The sequence below is a fragment of the Schistocerca cancellata genome, chromosome 2 (assembly GCF_023864275.1).
Source record: "Schistocerca cancellata isolate TAMUIC-IGC-003103 chromosome 2, iqSchCanc2.1, whole genome shotgun sequence".
Lineage (NCBI taxonomy): Eukaryota > Metazoa > Arthropoda > Insecta > Orthoptera > Acrididae > Schistocerca > Schistocerca cancellata.
Genome location: NC_064627.1, coordinates 277,121,888 through 277,139,759, shown reverse-complemented (window position 1 = coordinate 277,139,759; position 17,872 = coordinate 277,121,888). Strand labels below are relative to the sequence as shown.

The window sequence follows — 17,872 nt, the reverse complement described above, 5'->3', positions numbered from 1 at the left end:
CCTACCACCGCGGCAACCACCAATACTCTAGCTCGCAATCATCCAGGAAAGTGGCGCAATTGGACTGAGCAAAGATTGGGTAATTGTACGGGCGCTGATAACCACGCTGTTGAGCGCCCCACAAACCAAACATCATCATCACAAACATCTAGCTCGCATTTTCTCTTTGGAAGGCCTTCCCTCTGCTCTTGTTACTGATAATGGTCCGCAATTTGCCTCTTCCGATTTTGCGGATTTTTGGGCCCGTCACGGCGTAATGCATGTCATGGCCCCTCCGTTCCATCCACAGTCAAATGGTGAGGCTGAACAATTGGTCCGCACATTTAAGGCTCAAATGAGGAAACTCCTGACTTCTTCTGCTGATGATGTGCTTCTCCAATTTCTGGCTTCTTACTGTTTCACCCCCATGGGTGACCACAGCCCAGCTGACCTGTGGCCGACAGCCCCGCACACTACTTCATCTTCAGCGACCTTCCACCTCACGGCCACGGGTGCCTTCGCTTGGCCGGTTCACCGCCGACGACCTTGTATGGGTACGGGGAATGGCAGGCGGCCAAAATGGAGTCCTGGCTGCATCTTACGACACCGTGGCCAACGCCTGTATGAAATCCAGATGGACACGGGTGTTGTAGTGTGTCATTCGGACCAGCTTCGGCCTCGTGTGCTGGCAACGCCTGTTCCGGATCCCACTACAACATCTTCGGCTCTACCTGACGCTCGGGATACTGGAATCTCTCATTACTCACAACGCAGTCCTCTCACCATCATATCGGTGCCAGTACAAGAACTGACGCCACCAGGAGACGTGCCCATGCAGGAACCAGATGACAATCATCTGTCGGAGCAACTCTACTCGCCTCCTCCTCCTACGGACACGGACATATCGCCTGTGTATCCTGTTATAACAACCGGACTTGCCGCAACGGGCAGATTGGTGCACGGGGCCCCAGCAGATTCGACCCCCATGTCTCCTGTCATCTCGACCCATTATCATCGAGGACACTTCCGTCCGTACGAAAAGCCTCCTCCTCGAGACTTTAAGGCCAGTCAAACAACACCTATGGACGTTAGCAATCTACAGGCCACCTCCATCAAGACCTGTGCAAAAGATTAGAAAGGGGGAAAAGTGTTGTGACTCGCCGATCTTTTAAAGTGCCGCTGCGCAGTTACGCGCGTCCTCTACATGCGGCGCTGTCTGCCAGCCACGCAGCAGCAGCCAGCGCCACCTAAGTGGCCAGCCAGCCAGCGGCCGCTAGGCTTTGACTCAGTTATGATTTGACTGTTAAAGTGTACACACGTCTTTCTCTGTTTACTTGATCTGTGACTTTCATGTATTGCGTCTTCCTTGAAATATATTTGTTCAACTTGAAGTTATAACATGAATATTTTGTGTTCTGAGATTATGAAAAGGACTTAGTTTTGCAAGTCTTTGATGACTATTTAGTTTGGCGATTTTGCTACCATTCTCATATTGCTCTCAACATAACTTTACTGCATTAGGTAAGGGTATTCTCTATCCACATTTTAACTGGATATTGTAGGACCACTGCCCTTTTATTTGAGATGTCTTTTCTTGACTATACATTATTCAATGTAATTCTCTGTTGTCTTTATCAATTACAGATGTTAGAGTAGAACACATGTTATTAAATTATTCATTTATCTTTTATTTTATATTTCTATGTATTTTATTAAGTCGCAATTCTAGCCAATGGAAACACTACTTGACTGCAGGATCACAGCTACATGTTAATTTCCAGCAAATTAGCTGTGGAGCTAGAAAGTAGATATATGCAGCTCGACTCTATGGCTACATCAAGCTATTCTTTTTAAACACAGCCATGCACAGCCCCAGCACCTGAAGTACGAGCAATATCAGGCAAAGTTGTAACAGGTTTACTCATATGGGATGTTGTTTAGAAGAGCAACTACTCAGCAGTAACTGTCAGGTAATGTCACAGTCTGAATGTATCGTTCAAAGAAGCTTCTTCTAAAGTAATTGAGAAGGCAAATAGGAGGGAAGAGACTAGAAAAATCAAAATAACACTCTATAAACACTATCTCCTGACCTTCAGCACAACATAACTTTTTCTATTTATGTCTCTGTTTCATTGCTCTATAACATTGCTTATTGTGACTGTTCTTTCTGTGGCTATTTGGATGTTCTCACCATAGGTGAATGACTCAAGCTACAACAATATTTTTCTGCAAGGCATATCTTGATTCCGATATTACTAACAAGAACATGAATTTCATTTAACTTAAATGATCTGGAGCTTTCATTTATATCTGATTTTATTTTAACCACGTGCTGTACACGAAACTGCCAAACAGAACATCTCCCACAAAATATCAGAAACAAATTATTCATAATAACTTACTTTCCTCAAGTAGAACATCTGTCCTGAATAAGTTGTAAGGATAGTAATTTCACTTTCTTCATATCCTTGAAGCAAAAGGTATCTACAAAGAGCTATCAGGAATTCAGCTTCAAATAAATTTCGACGGCTGACAGTTTCAGACACCTGAAATATCATAACAAATAATGACAAAAGATGGTGACACACTGACAATGACATTCTATGATATATAAAAACAGTGAAAGATATACAGACAAATTTTCAGTATAACAAGTACAAATCAGCCTACAACAGGAAACACTTGCAATTTTCTTCAAAACTTTCTTGAAGCACATATATGAAAAAAATGTAATATACAGTGAAGTCTTTCATGAGTTTTCTTAGCTACTGGTGAACCTTCCACATCTTATGGTTGTGGTCCATAAAACTATTTCGTTCCCAACATTTAATCCAGATACATCTTGTGAGGTTCTCCTGTTTCTGCTGAGCATTGGCATTTCAGCACAACCATGAGCACCAATGAAGATGTCCAATGCAAGGGAAAATTGGAAAATATGTCAGGAACAAAAAAGGATCATGGACCACAAACATACAACCTAAAAGGTCCAACAGCACCTAAAATTGTAGCACTCTGACCCCCTGCCCAAATCCTCACCCCCCCTTTAAAAAAAATACACAGAAGGATATGGCAGAAGCAGTAACGGAACTAGTATGGCTACTTGACTAATGAGTCAACCACGAAAAGTTAACGGGAGAGAAGAAAATGGATGGTAATTACTGATTATTGCTACTGAATATAAAACACAGTCAACATCTATATTGGATATGTGCACAGACAAAGTAATGTAGCTATGCAAACACACTGTTAAAAGATGGATGTCAAGCAGGCGTTAACACAGGCTATACTGTATTGGTAGAACTATTGCTGACAAAGTTATGCTTTCAGCTGCCACCTTGGACACACTAACAAAGCAGAAAGTTATGTTTTTATATTTTTCTGTGTTTCTTCATAGTTTAATTCTTAAATTCCTTGCGTATTTTTGTATTTAAAAGGTGTAATTTTGTGTTTACCCTCACTTCAGGGTGAGTGGCAGGTGGTAACAAGTTTGCATCACTCGAGACAGTCATTGTGGGGGCTGGCCCTCTGGCCTTGCTCTTACACTCTGTGAGTGGACAGGTGCGTGCTCCTTCAGCAGGGCCTGAGAAGGCACATGGGGGAGGAATTAGCTAGTTTTTGGGAGCTCCAATGTTAGGTGCATTAAGGAGGTCCTTAAGCAAATAGTGTCCAGGGCTGGGAAAAATCAAATGTGCAGTTGTTATATCTGCCATGGGGCCTTACCAGAGATGTGAAGGGGGCTCTGCCTGCAGCTACTGAATGTGCAGGGTCCAGTCTTCTGCAAGTTGTGGCTCACCTCAGCTCCACTGACATCTGTCACTAGGGTTCTGCAGCCTCAGTTCATATAAGCAGCTGTTGCAAATGGTGAAGATTGCTGGCCTTGCACACATGGTACAAGCACAGCTAACAATTTGAAGCATGCAGAATTGACTGGGGTCCTTTGGTTTGGAGCTGAGTGGAGGGTCTCATCCCAAGGCTTCACTGATTCTGTGACAGCTGTGGCTGCAGATTTCTGGGCTTACATTACGGGGTAGGACAGAGGTGCACTACAAAAAAGGAAGTAGCTACTCAGGTAGTAGAGTACTTGTGGAGTGCATATGGTGTTCTCTGAAGAACGTTCACCAGCCAATGCAGAGAGCAAAATCATATTGCGTGCAAAGTAAAGAAACTTCGACCGTCAAAATTTAAACAGTAAATCATTTAAGTAATCGTGACAAATTTCCTGAATTTACTGCACTCCAGTAAAGTTGTAGCACTCAAATTAATCTCAGAACCAAGAGCTAGATAAAACCTGGAGTACAAAGCTCTGAAATATTTATCAAGGCATTGAAAAGATAGATAAGAAGCCATAGGATGGGGGGGGGGGGGGGGGGGTTCATAGCAGTCTACACAAATATTGTCTCTACTGGGAACTTATCTGGACGCATGTCAGAAGTGTAGATAAACTCAAGTTAATTTTCTTATGTTTTTACTGGCCACCCAACTTCATCATAATGTCTTTTGAATCATTCAAAGAAAGTATATGCTCACTAGCTTGGAAATCCCCTGATCATGAAATATTAGTTGGAGGTGACTTTAATTTACTGAGTATAGATGGGTACATCTCTGGGTTCACTGCACGTGGTATGGAGAACCAGCCCTGAAAGTGCTTTCTTACACAATTTCGGAATATTATTTTAAGCAGCTAGTCTGACAGCCCACCTACAATGAAAATATTTTACACCTTGCAGGTACAAACACGGCTGACATTATCGATGGTGTCAGCATAGAGACAGATCACAATGCATTCATATCGGCAATGGCTAATAAAGTTAGTAAATTATTCTAGAGATCTAGGAGATTATTTTTTCTAGAAGAGGAGATAACCAGTTATTAGCATCATACTTAGACAATGAATGGACATTTAATTCCAGTGTGATGAAGATAGAGGAATTATGGGTGAAGTTTAAAGGTATTGAAGTTGCTGTCTGAAGAATTATGAGCCAAGTAAGTGAATGGATGGAGAAGACACACCTCACTCAGTTTAAAACAGAATGCAAAAATGATGACAGGTAAAAGTTGTTGGAAATTCACGTGTCTGAAAAAAGATCTATGTATGAAACATACAACTACTATCGTCATACCTGAGCAAAAGATCTTCTTGAGAATCTGACAAAATTTCAGTTATAGGTAAAATCGTTAAGCCAGTCAACGGCTTCTATCCAGTCACTCATTAACCAGTCTGGCGAGGCAATAGAAGACAGCAAAATGAAAGACAAACTTTTAAATTTTATATTTAAGAAATTATTCATGCACAAGGATATGATTGTACAAACATTCCGATGTTTAACTGTCACACAGATTCCCGTATGAAGGAAGCAATAAAAGGCATCCCTGGTTTAGAAAAGCAACTGAAAGAGTTAAAGATAAGTAAGTCACTGGGTCTGGATGGTACCCCAATTCGACATTGGCCCTTTACTTAGCTTGCTTTTGTCACAAGTATCTCCCCCAACACAAAGCCCCAAGTGACTGGAAGAAACACCGGTGACATACATAAGAAGGGTTAAAGGAATGGGCCCACAAAATTACACACCAATATCCTCAACACCGGTATGCTGAAGAATTCTCTAACATATCATCAGTTCGAAGTAAGCTCCTATCCACAAATCAGCACGGATTTAGAAAACATCACTTGCGTGAAACCCAGCTCACCTTTTTCTCACATGATATCCTGCGAACCATGGATGAATTGCAACTGGTAGATTCCATATTCCTTGATTTCCAGAAAGTGTATGACATGTCACCCACAGTAGAATTTTAATGACGATAAGAGCATATGCAAAAGCTTCCCATGTGAGTGGCTCGAAGACTTCTTAAGTAATAAAACCCAGTATGTTGTCCTTGACAGCTAGTGTTCACCAAAGATAAGGGTATTGTCAGAGAAATATGACAGTACCACTCTTAGGTTGGTTGGTTGGTTGGTTGGTTGGTTGGGTTGGGGAAGGAGACCAGACAGCGTGGTCATCGGTCTCATCGGATTAGGGAAGGAAGTGGGCCGTGCCCTTTCAGAGGAACCACCCCGGCATTTGCCTGGAGTGATTTAGGGAAATCACGGAAAACCTAAATCAGGATGGCCGGATGCGGGATTGAACCGTTGTCCTCCCGAATGCGAGTCCAGTGTCTAACCACTGCGCCACCCCACTTGGTGTTAGTACCACTCTTAGCCTGGACATCCATTAGGTACATATTCGGCCAACAAACAGGTTGTCTGCACGGTTGTACAACTGCAGCCAACTGATGAAGCTTGTCCATTACAGTTGAGTAACATCCGACATACAGTTGACAACCAGTCAGCCACAAGGCAACTGAACTGAAGACTTACCTGATGAGATGATTCCCACTGTCGGAGTGTAAACCACTGCTAACTACTTTCAACAAGTGTCTTTCTAAGGTTTGACAAGTGATCGAATGTGTTTGGAATAATGGCTAGTGGATGGAGGCTGCTACAAAAAAATAGTGAAATTGATAAGCCTAATAATGCCGACATTATAGTCTAATGTATATGCTGGGTACACAACATCATAAATGACAAGGAGGGGAAAGAAGATACACTTCTAAGAGTGAGAACAGCGGTGTCAGTGCAGTATATTCCATCCAATATAATTTTATGGTGGTGTTTTGCTCAGGGAAGGAGCACAAATGAATAGTGACTATAAAAAAAGAAAAGGATAGATTAATATGGGAAAAACAGGCCTGCACTTGTGAAACGTAAATAAAAGAAGATACCAAAAATGAAATTATAAAGCAGCTACACAAGGACATTGAAGCAATGAAAACTGAATTACTGACTACAAAGAAAGAAAATGATAGATTAACTCAAGAAAAACATTTCTGTGTGTGTGATACCCATCAAACAGAAACAAGTGAAATCTGAAAAACACCAGCCAAATATGAAACAAAACCTTCAAAATATACATGGTGTGTGAAATGTGATCAAAAACCCACCCACTGGACTATTTGTAAACATATATAAATGGGAAACAGTGTCCTAGAAAAAGGACAAACATAGAGGAAGTGCCGCAGCAAAACTGATTGAAAAAAGGGACTTTCTTGTTGTTGGCGACTCCATACTGAAAAATGTTACAGCTCCAGGCTGTGAAATCGATGTTCATTCCGGAATCCAATCGCATCAGATCAGCAGACACTTACAAAATATTCGAAATGAAGTGAAACTGAAAGTGGAAATGAAAAAAAAGGACAAATACGAAGGTGTTTTCATTCATGTCAGAACAAATTCCATCTGGAACAGCAATGAGGAAGAAAAAATCAGTGAAACACAGAATTTGATCTGCTCAGCAAAAAGTGTGTCTGCAAATTCAAAAATTGTCATTAGCGCAATTTTACACAGAAGGTCAGTAAGTGATATATACATAAATAAGATTAACAGTAGAATGAGGGAACAGTGCGACAAGCTGGGTGCAATTCTTGTAGACTCAAGTGGTATGTGTCTGGGAAAGGATGGGCTACACTTGAATAGGTTAGGTTCAATGACTTTCAGCAAAATGATCGTAGACATCCACAGAATCATTAAAAGCAAGTGAAACTGAAAACTTCCGAAAGGGGTGAGAAAACAAAAATGGTGATCCAAAATGGAAACTGTAAACGTAATGGAACAAGTGAGGCCCTACAAAGGATAAACAAACTCAAAGATTCTATCTTGATGCATCTAAATATAAGCGGTTTAGCAGAAAAATGTCCAAATCTAGGTTACTCTAAAATTGATGAACTGCATGTTATATCTCCTGAACTAGCAAACATAAAGATAGTCTGCTTAAACGAACACTAGCTCACAAAAGAATGCCTAGATGTACTAAATAAAATCAGTAATTTCAAAATTGTCAGCAGCTTTTGTAGAAAAAACTTTAAAGTGTCAGAAGATTTTTAGTTATCTCAATGAAGAATATATTTTTGAAAGCTGTTGTGTAGAGCTGTGTGATTTAAATATGTGATAATATCAATTTACAGAATTCCCTGGGAGTTCTGCTACAAAAGTGTTCTTAGGAAAATTTCAATATGTCTTAGATAAACTTAAAAAAGAAAGCAAGAAAAAGATTGTGATTGCAGGAGACTTCAACATAAACACATTAACTGAAAGCAGTGACACTGAAAAATTTTGCGATTTAATCGAAAAATCTGGTTTCAAGTTAAACTTTACTATGTGCACTAGAGAAAACTTCCACTCAGCAACCTGCATAGATAATATTATTACAAATTATCGGTTTGATGATACAAGGAAGTTTTGCCTAGATCTAGGGATATCTGATCACTCAGCTTTATTTATAGAGCTCCACACATCAGAGAAACTAAAATCTGAATCTTATATAAGAAGGAATTTTAGCAAAGAAAATTTAGAGTTGTTTTGTGATAAGTTAAGTGTTATAAGCTGCCCTTTAGACCACTGTGATTCAAGCAACAAAAATTTTGATAAATTTTGTAACTCATGTTTAAGACTATATTTAAGAAAGTGATATTGGCAGGGAAAAAATAAATAAATAAATGGCAAAAAGTATATTCATAAGCAAACAAATAAATAAATAAAACAAAGGCAGTTTGGTCTGTTGTGAAATCGGAGTTGGGAGTCAATGTTAAAAAGTCAAGACATTTCTCAAATTACGTTTCAGGGTGATATTGGAAATCATGTTCAAATGTCAAACTGCTTCAATGATTTCTTTGTCAATATAGCAAAATCTGACATAGAAATGACAGTCCATCAGGACAATATAATTTTCAGGCACAGAGATGAGATATAAAATATTTGTTTTAAAAAATTCAGAAAAATCACTCAGAAAGATGTGGAATACACAATATTATCATTAAAAAACCAAAATTCAGCTGGATGGGATGGAATACCTTCCATGGTAATCAAGGCAGTAGGCCATATTATTTCATACCCAGCCATATTATTTCATACCCAGCCATATTATTTCATACCCACTGACTATTATTGTAAACCAGTTCTTTGAACATGGGCCTTTCCCCATGATGTATACGTGGACAAGGAAAACAATTTCCCAGTTAAAAGTACACTTTCTCCCAGGTGAAAACATGCATTTTCCATGTTAAGTGACAGTATATTTTCCCTTATCAATCCTTTGAATGGTTATGGTTTTATACATGGGCGTAGAATTTCCCAGCACTTCAGAAAATGAAACTCAGGGAAAAAGACACGTTTTGAAAATATCTTTGATGTGCAGCAACATGTACGCTGTGTATTTCGTATTACAAAAATATACATTGGAATTCCACCAAACACTGCATGTTTCTTTCCGAATCATTGAAATCGATATAGCGATAGTCAGCCAACAGCAACCTCACCGTTAAGTAGCACGAACACACAAACAGGGAAAGTTAATAGTTTAAATTAATATACAGAGTGTTGCTACAATAAAAGCAAAGCTTTCACATATAATATTGGCCTCTAGGGTTAATAAGCTGCAAAAGAAGCTAAGCTTCCGCATATCATGGTGATCTTTTCTGCGCGTGTTACACTTAAGATATATCACACAAATGTGCCAGTAAAATTTTTAATAATGCGATAAATGTCTGATCTTCAGGGTTCGAAATTCTTCTAAATGGCTCGTCATCAAAAATTTGATTTTTAAGTGAGTGTCAAACGCTCTGTCATTTAATAAATTCGTGGTACATTCTCACACATAGTTCAACTTACGTAAAAGAATATTTACTTTGAAAGTAATGCTTTTCAAACCACCATTCGCAATATTTTCCCACGACTTGCTACACATAGGTTCGTTTCAGCAGTTGCCAGAGAGCACAGGTAACAGGCGACACCGCACTTGCGCAGCTATCATGACGTAGGAAGCCTGTATGTACATGCGTGTAAAATATTAAAAGATCATACGTTATGTCATAAAAGAAACAAGACATCAGAGGATAGTTCAAGAGCATCAGAATTTCGTGAACCATACTAAAATGTGCACATTTAAAGTGCATACCTAAGTGCACATTCGTATGTCCAGATTACCAATGAAGTAGACCCCAGCCTCATATTAAGCTTTTGGTCACGTGGAGACTACCCACTATAGCTCTAGACTGCTCTGCGCACCAGCCCTGGATCTACGATACTTGCGGACTGGGTCAATACTAAAAAAAAATTAAATTTTCAAAAATATGTGCACATTCTAGTGCACATCTTTCTGAAAAGTCTGAAACATAAAACATATGTGTTCAAGGAAATGTAAGACATGTTATTTGGTCTTAAGTGTGCCAAAGTGCAGTGTCACGCCTCTTCATACAGCATTATTCTATCGCAAGTTACTGTATTTCGCTCTGAAGAACTGAAAAATGTGTATTTTGTAATGGATGCCATCAAACTATATTCAGGACAGTGGAAATTGAAATGTCTTGTGGTGCCTCTCCTGCTCCCAGTTGGCCGGTTTGACAGCTTGCCCCTCTTTAAAAAAATCTCGCAATTAATAGCGGATGGGATTATTTGTAATCGGGAGACCAAGAACTCCTAGAAAATTTGCACTCTTTATTGCCTATTAGTTAATAACTTGCTGTTTTGTGTGATACAAAATTAAATATAGGATATGTAAAACCAACAAAGACCAGAAATAAGCAAGAAATTACACATTTCTTCAATCCTTAGCTCCTAGCATTTTTCCTCTCTCTCATCTTGCTACAGCTTTACATGGCGTGCTTTCCTTTCTGTGAAAGAATCTATTACCTTATCAAAGTTCGTTAAACGTTTTGCTACATGAAAAATCAAAATGCCGTTACCTAATAATGAAAAAGCTGTTAATACAAATAATACCCAAGACTGGTGTGGTTTCTCAATCTGATTACGTCTATTTTGTCACTGTCTGCTAGATAAAACAAAATAGGCCTTTCTAATAATGCAGCAATTTTGTAACACACACCAAATAAACGAGACTGTTGTGGCACAAAAGGCCATTTTTACAACAAGGCAGAATATAATTCACGAAGTACCAATATCAAATGCCTGTTATGCCTACTACAAGCAAAAAGATTTATGTTAGGAAATAGTTTCACATTTCATCGATATGCATCAGTTTCTCAAGCACGAGATCGAAAAGAAGTATTACGAAATTTTTATATAATTTGGAATAGTCGTATTCTTCCATAATTTGTGTGATGTCCCAGTTTCTTCTCCTTCCTCGTTCTAACAAACAATCTTGTCATCACAAATTCTGTAGCTATTCCTGCCATTGTCAAAATTTGTTCGCCGATTAACTTTACTAACCCTGCCAGAATCACATGTTTAGTTATCCTGTGATTATTATCCAGTTAAGCACTGTTACGTGTTCGTACAACACATTTTCCGCATTACTTCCAAAATACAACTTCAGCGGCTGCTAGCCGGGGACTGTACAACGAGAAGATAATACGTGATCTTTCTCACCTGTTATTCTTGTCCGTCGTTTATTTCCATTCTGGTAGTCTGAATCTATAGATTTCGCTAGTAATTATAACAATGCTGATCATTCGCAAACCTAATCAACCACATAATCAGACAGCAATTGGCATTCATCCGTTCGGCTTTACTTCACTCAGCTCGTATAGCCCCGTCCCCTTTTGTCTGCGGAAAGTTTATTTCTAGATGCAACGAGGATTCTCCTGACAGAGACATCATGCATTAAAAAATCAACTTATGATTCATTCAGAAATCAACTTGAAAAAATGTGTTCAAAAATGTTCGAAAACCAACAGGGAAGCGTTTCAAAATCATATGAATAATCGATAGACAAACATGCGCTGGATGCTAGGCGCTTTGTGAAACAAGTTCTTTTCCTCAAGAATATGAATTTGGCACCCCCTTTTCCCGGTAGCATCTAGCTGCTTGCTGCGACTGCTTGCACAGCCAATAGCCACATTCCTGTAGCCAGAAACGGGAGGATCTCCCACTAAACGCAACTCAACTGCGCATGCACACGAGCCCGCTCGTAACTCTAAAATGAATCTAATGTAAACAGCTGTGACTTCACGCTCATTGGAGGCAATTTGTTGTTATGAAGCATTATGTAGTCTTCCTAAAGACTTTGACACATTTTGCTGTTGGCAGAGGCTAGCATGAACACTTTGTGTCGTTGTTGTATATGGCGCATTTCCTTTGCAATTTAAGTTTCTTTCTGTGTTTTCTCTCATTTATGTTTTATTGTTGAAGTATTATTCTGCAGTAGGAGGATACAGTAATATCCTTTGTTAGAGTATCGGTTCTTACCAGTCAAAATTAAAAAAAAATTACCTGAAAACAAAAACAATGAAAAATTCCCAGAATTCTAAAGAATTCCCAGGTTTTCCCAGACGAAAAAATTCCTGGGTTTTTCCCGGATCTCCAGGGGCGTATACACCCTGTTCCCAGATGTCCTAAAATATGCAGAGATTAGGCCATTATTTAAAAAGGAAAACTACAGGCCTCTTTCTCTCCTTCCTGTTTCTTCTAAAACATTTGAAAAACTTGTGGCAAAACAACTAGAAAATTTCCTTACAGTAAATGACAGTATTTGTAAAAATCAGTTCGGTTTTCAAAGAGAAAGAAGCACCATAAATGACATCAGAGAAGTTACAGACAAAATAAACATATCACTAGACCAGGGTACAAAAGTCTCAGGAATATTCCGTGATCTAACGAAAGCCTTTGACTCTGTGAACCACTCATTATTACTTCACAAACGAAAGAGCTATGGGATCTGAAGATACTGAATTACAGTGGTTCAACTCTAATCTGACAGAAAGGAAACCAAGAGTTATTTTAACATCAAATTCTGTTAACTACCTCTCCGAATGGAAAACAATTTCCCAAGGAGTTCCAAATGGTTCAATACCGGGTTCTTACCTGTTCTTGTTGTACGTAAATGATTTACCATTTAATATTGATGCTCATTCAGTCTCGTTTGCAGATGACACCTCAGTCGATATAGAAAATGACACAATAGAAAAGATTCCAGATAGTATAGAAAATGTTATGGTGAAACTGGAATCCTGGTTCCTTAAAAATGAACTAAAGCTCAATATCACTAAGACCCGGATAAAACAATTCGTCTCTAAATTGTCAACAATATGTCCTGTACAAATAGCCCATAATAATCAACTGACGACAGAAGTGAGCCATGTGAAATTCTTGGGCCTAAATCTTGATAAAAGTTTAAACTGGAAGACACATATAGACTTCCTGGCAAATAAATTAAATTCCTTAGCTTTGGCAATGTTTATTTTATCTGGTGCCACTCATATGGACACAAGAAAGACAGTCTACCACAGTTATTTTGAATCTGTTATTAAGTATGGGATAATTTTCTGCGAAAACTCTAGAAGCAGTACAAGGCTACTAATTCTTCAGAAGAAAATCATTAGAAACATGTGTGCTGCCCACAAAAATGAGTCATGTCACCCATTGTTCAAGAAATTAAAAATACTAACAATTACTTCATTGTACATTTTTGAAATTTTGATTTTGGTATATAATAATCAACATAATCTTGAAAAGTTCCGTTTTAAGCATAGCTATGGTACTCGTCACAAGGAAAATTTCAAATTTCCTTTGCACCACTTAAAGCTTTATGCTCAGACACCACTGTACATGGGGCTAATAATATATAAAAAAATTACAAGGAAGAAACATATTTAACAATGCACCTTGGTTTGCTGAAAAGTTTACTCCAAAATATTTCAACAGAAATATGTTACTACAGCATTGAAGAATTCATGGAAGACAGTCTGACACTTTGAACAATAAAAATCTGTAGCTAATATTGCAATGTTGTCTGTGTACAACAAAGGAAATTGGTAAACTGTTAATTTATAGTAAATATTGTAATGTTGTATACACTGGCATTATTCTTAAAATAGTGTAAAAAGAATTTCTGTAAATCATTATACATCATATTTTTGCTAAACTTAATGTATCTCCTGTACAACAGATCATATGATCTGATCTGTACAATGTATGTAATGAGACTAATAAATCAAATTTTACATTTACATTTTCCAAGCTCAATTTTAGCTGACTGACCTCTGCAAAATGTGACAACACTGACACTGGAGCAAAATAGTTCATTGTGGTCACTGTATTTAGTGAACTAGGTAACCAGGTAGTGCAGCACTCATTACTGTCTGTCAAGTATTGAATAGAATGTAAACTCTGAACTTAATCATTCCTGAATGTACAAATACTCGAGAGTATGGAACATAAAACACTAAACATATGAAACACAAATATTCACAGTAAGGAACAAACCATAAACAGATTTAAAAACTTATTAGAAAACAAAGGGCTCTTGACAGATGGTGCAGAAGCTGCTTAACAGCTGCGATTCACTTGTTATCACACATGTGACTCTATACTACTAAACATACGGGCATCATTGGTTGACAGTTAACTGCAGCGATGACACTCAGCCATAGAGCAGATGTTACATGAGCCCTTTGGTAGAAGTGGAAAGTCATCTCGGAATGTGGCAGAGAAATGCACGTGGCCGCTGGAACGGGTTTTGTGCATTTGTCGTTAGTCTGCATTATCCGTTTGTTGCCCCTGTGGTGGAGGTTGTAGTGCTGGTACTGGAGGATGGTGAAGTCTTGGTGCATGTGGGTGGTGGCTCTTTCGTGAAAATGTACACAGGCTTGACACAGTTAATGGTACCAGTTGTCTGCTTTCCACTTACCATGACGTTCAGTATCTGTGTGCATCTTTGTAGAACACAGCATGGGTCAGAGAATGGCAGCTGAGTGGTGGCACGACACTGTATGTTGTTTGGAGCATCATGTTCTAACATTTTGGAAGACCTGAAGTGGTGAAGTATGTGTGAAAACTTCAACTTCTTTAACAATACAGCTTACTTGAGATGATCAGCCGACTTTCCTAGCTGCCAACTTTCCTAGCTTGTTAGCCTGCTGCTGCAAACTCCCTTTCTCTTCTTCTACACAGTATATTGTTGGGAACAGGAATTTCTCAAGACTCTTCCCACTTACGTACACAGTTTCTTTTGCTTCACTTAACAACGTATATTTAAACATCAAACTTTTACAAATCTCACCTCCACATGAATAAATACTGTTACATAAGTCTCCTCGCATATCCAAACATTAGAACCACAGTTACATTTACAACAGAGTTGGCTTGCTAACCATGACTCTATTATACAGAGATCATACACCTGTCTTGTCTCTAGCAAGTTAAAGTTAAAAAGTTACTAAAAATCTTTTTTCCACTCAATTGTTCTTTCGTCACTAACAATAGTCATAGTTAAAAAACAGCACAGAATATCACAGAAGTTCCTCGGTTCGGCCGTACGCTTTCGTTATGACTTCCATGGCGCGACCGACAAGTACTTGTCGGTGCCATTCGACAGCCGTGTCTACCGTCTTCATACGACAAACTTCAAACCTACAAACACATAGAGGTGAAGCGCAATAGATAGGGTTCCTTTCTCCCACTCACATCTAAAATATCGTGTGTTCGAGATGGTGGAAGGCTGAAAGATTCTAGAATTTTCACGGAAATTCTCGAAACACTACAAGGTGTGAGCAGCTTTCTAAGTCACGAAGGCATGTAAGTGGTCAGTGTACCCTGTCTGGAGGCTGTGGAAGGTCATATTAAAGCAATGTGGTCCATTCCAGTTGATCTTGTGTTGCTGACTGGAGTGAGCTGTCCTTAACAAAGCCTCTGGGAAGACACAATGGTTCTCTATAAACAAGTTCTGCAGCTGAGGAGTCCAAGTCGTCCTTACATGTTGTTCATATTTCCAGGACTATCAGAAGGGCAGAAGTCCAGGACGTACCATAGTACATTAGCATCACTTTCAGGGAACACTGCCATCTTTCAATCATTCCATCACTGGCAGGTTGGTAGCTGGTAGTCTTGTGATGTCCATACCTGCATAAATTTGCCAGCTGGGAAAATAAATTGGATGCAAATTGCCAGCTGCAATCAGTGGTTCTGTGTAGTGGGCAGCCAAACCAGTTAGCCAACCTAATGCGAATGTAGAGGCTACAGTATCCACGGTGACATTGATCACTGGTGTTGCCTCTGGACAGCATGTAAAATGACTGATCATTGATCACTGTCCATTTGATGGAGGAAGTGGTCCTACCATGTCAAGGTGCAAATGTGCAAAAAACTGTGCAACTCAAAAAATGTAAGCAATTAGTATTTTTTCAACTCAAATATCAATGAGTGACAACTAAAATCAGTCAACTCATGCATGTACCTAGGTGTTAACGATTTGTCAGGATATAAAATGAATGTTTTTCAGTCTCAGTGATAGATAAAGCAGGCAACAGACTTTAGTTCATTTGTAGGCTAATGGAAAAATGCAGTGAACTTACAAAAGATATTGCTTAGAAAACACTCACGTGAGTGCATAGGCCCCTTACCAAATAGTCCTAACAGTATATATGCAACATATACCCAAAGGACTGTTGTCACTAAAATGCATAAAAAACCTGAACCAGCAAACATAACTTATGCTGCAATATCATACTTTCAAAGTTTCTGAAACCAGTATGAAGTGTGGAAACTAGGAATATACTACAGCCCCTTCATACTGCTCCAGAGGGACTGTGAAGACAATATTAGACTAATTACAGCAGATTTAAGCATTCATTAATTCCACATCTCATATAAAAGTTTTACGAGAAAACATCCTAATATGTGGTAGGAGAGGAAGTACTTTCTGCCATGCCGTCCATAGTGGTTTACTGTACAAGTAGATGTAAATTTCATGTAAAGAACAAAGAAAATCTTCCGTCTTGCTTCATATATATTTCATGTGTAATTTTTAGTTTCCGTTTTCTACTTCAATATTCAGATTTAATGCCAGAATAGAATTTGTGTAATGCATCGAAGCTGTACCACATACCTCTTCTTCATGAAATCTATGGTTGATGAAAAACAAGTTCTTTGTGACACCTTTCACCTTCTCATACTGGTAAACAGATGGTGCACTCTTTAATGTTGGATAAATTGTGGGAGTGATGAGATTTGCTATTTCTGGCCTCATCCTATGCTGAACTTCCAAACAGTCATATTGCATTCCATTCTGGAGCATACGTTCAAATAAAGAAACATCAAAATTATATTTTTTTGCTAGCTCAAAGACTGCAGTTGATGGCCGCAGCTGTTTGTGATCACCTGAAAAATAATAGTTTTGTTCATATGCACCGAAGTTTGCCAATGTAGTAAACAATTAGATACAAATGTTATTTTTAATAAGCTGTGCATCAAATCTAAAGAATTTAGTAGTAAGGCAGACTAAACTCTCATTACTGATATAATTCAATGAAATCCACACTGAATAATCATATGCTATGTTACTTAAAACAAAAAGACATTCTGCTAAAATGTCTCTATCTGAACCACTAGAAATATCAAAGCATTCAGCAGTTTCTATCTCTTCCTCATCATGCTTACCTATGAGAATGAGATGTTCACAAGCTTTTGTTAAAGAAACAACAACATGTGACTCTAGTACTTCAGCTGCTTCTTCAACTATTACTGCAAAGAAATGAGAGGAAAATTTCAATAAACAGTTTATTAAGTTGCTCTTTATCAGCAATTTTTAATATATATTTCTTATTATGCCGTGAGACAACTATTACAGTAACTGGCAATTTTCATAACTATATAACACCGAAACACACCTAATTATGTATTGTGCACCCAAATTAGCTAATCATTCCCGTAAAGCTTCAAGAAAAGAAGGCATGTTACATTATGTGATCAAATTACTAAATATCACACTGACACAGTGTAAGTAAAATGTCAGCATTAGATCTACTGTTTATCTGTGGTGCATTGCTCCCAGTAAATCATCAGTGTTGAAATATTTACATTGTTTTAACTCAATCAATTTTATTACAGAGATGCTGAGTTGCCGAT

General features: G+C 38.5%; 1 protein-coding gene across 2 annotated transcripts in view; it reads right to left on the bottom strand.

Annotated features, from left to right (window-relative positions):
* LOC126161612 (NFX1-type zinc finger-containing protein 1-like) overlaps positions 1–17,872 on the bottom strand; it is a 251,498-nt gene that overhangs the window by 143,693 nt on the left and 89,933 nt on the right. For both annotated transcript variants that reach the window (XM_049917566.1, XM_049917567.1), the window contains 3 exons: positions 17,405–17,488; positions 16,854–17,125; positions 2,382–2,525 (listed from right to left, as the gene is read on the bottom strand). In XM_049917566.1, coding sequence (XP_049773523.1) covers positions 2,382–2,525; positions 16,854–17,125; positions 17,405–17,488 — 500 coding nt within the window. The remainder of the gene's footprint in view (positions 1–2,381; positions 2,526–16,853; positions 17,126–17,404; positions 17,489–17,872) is intronic.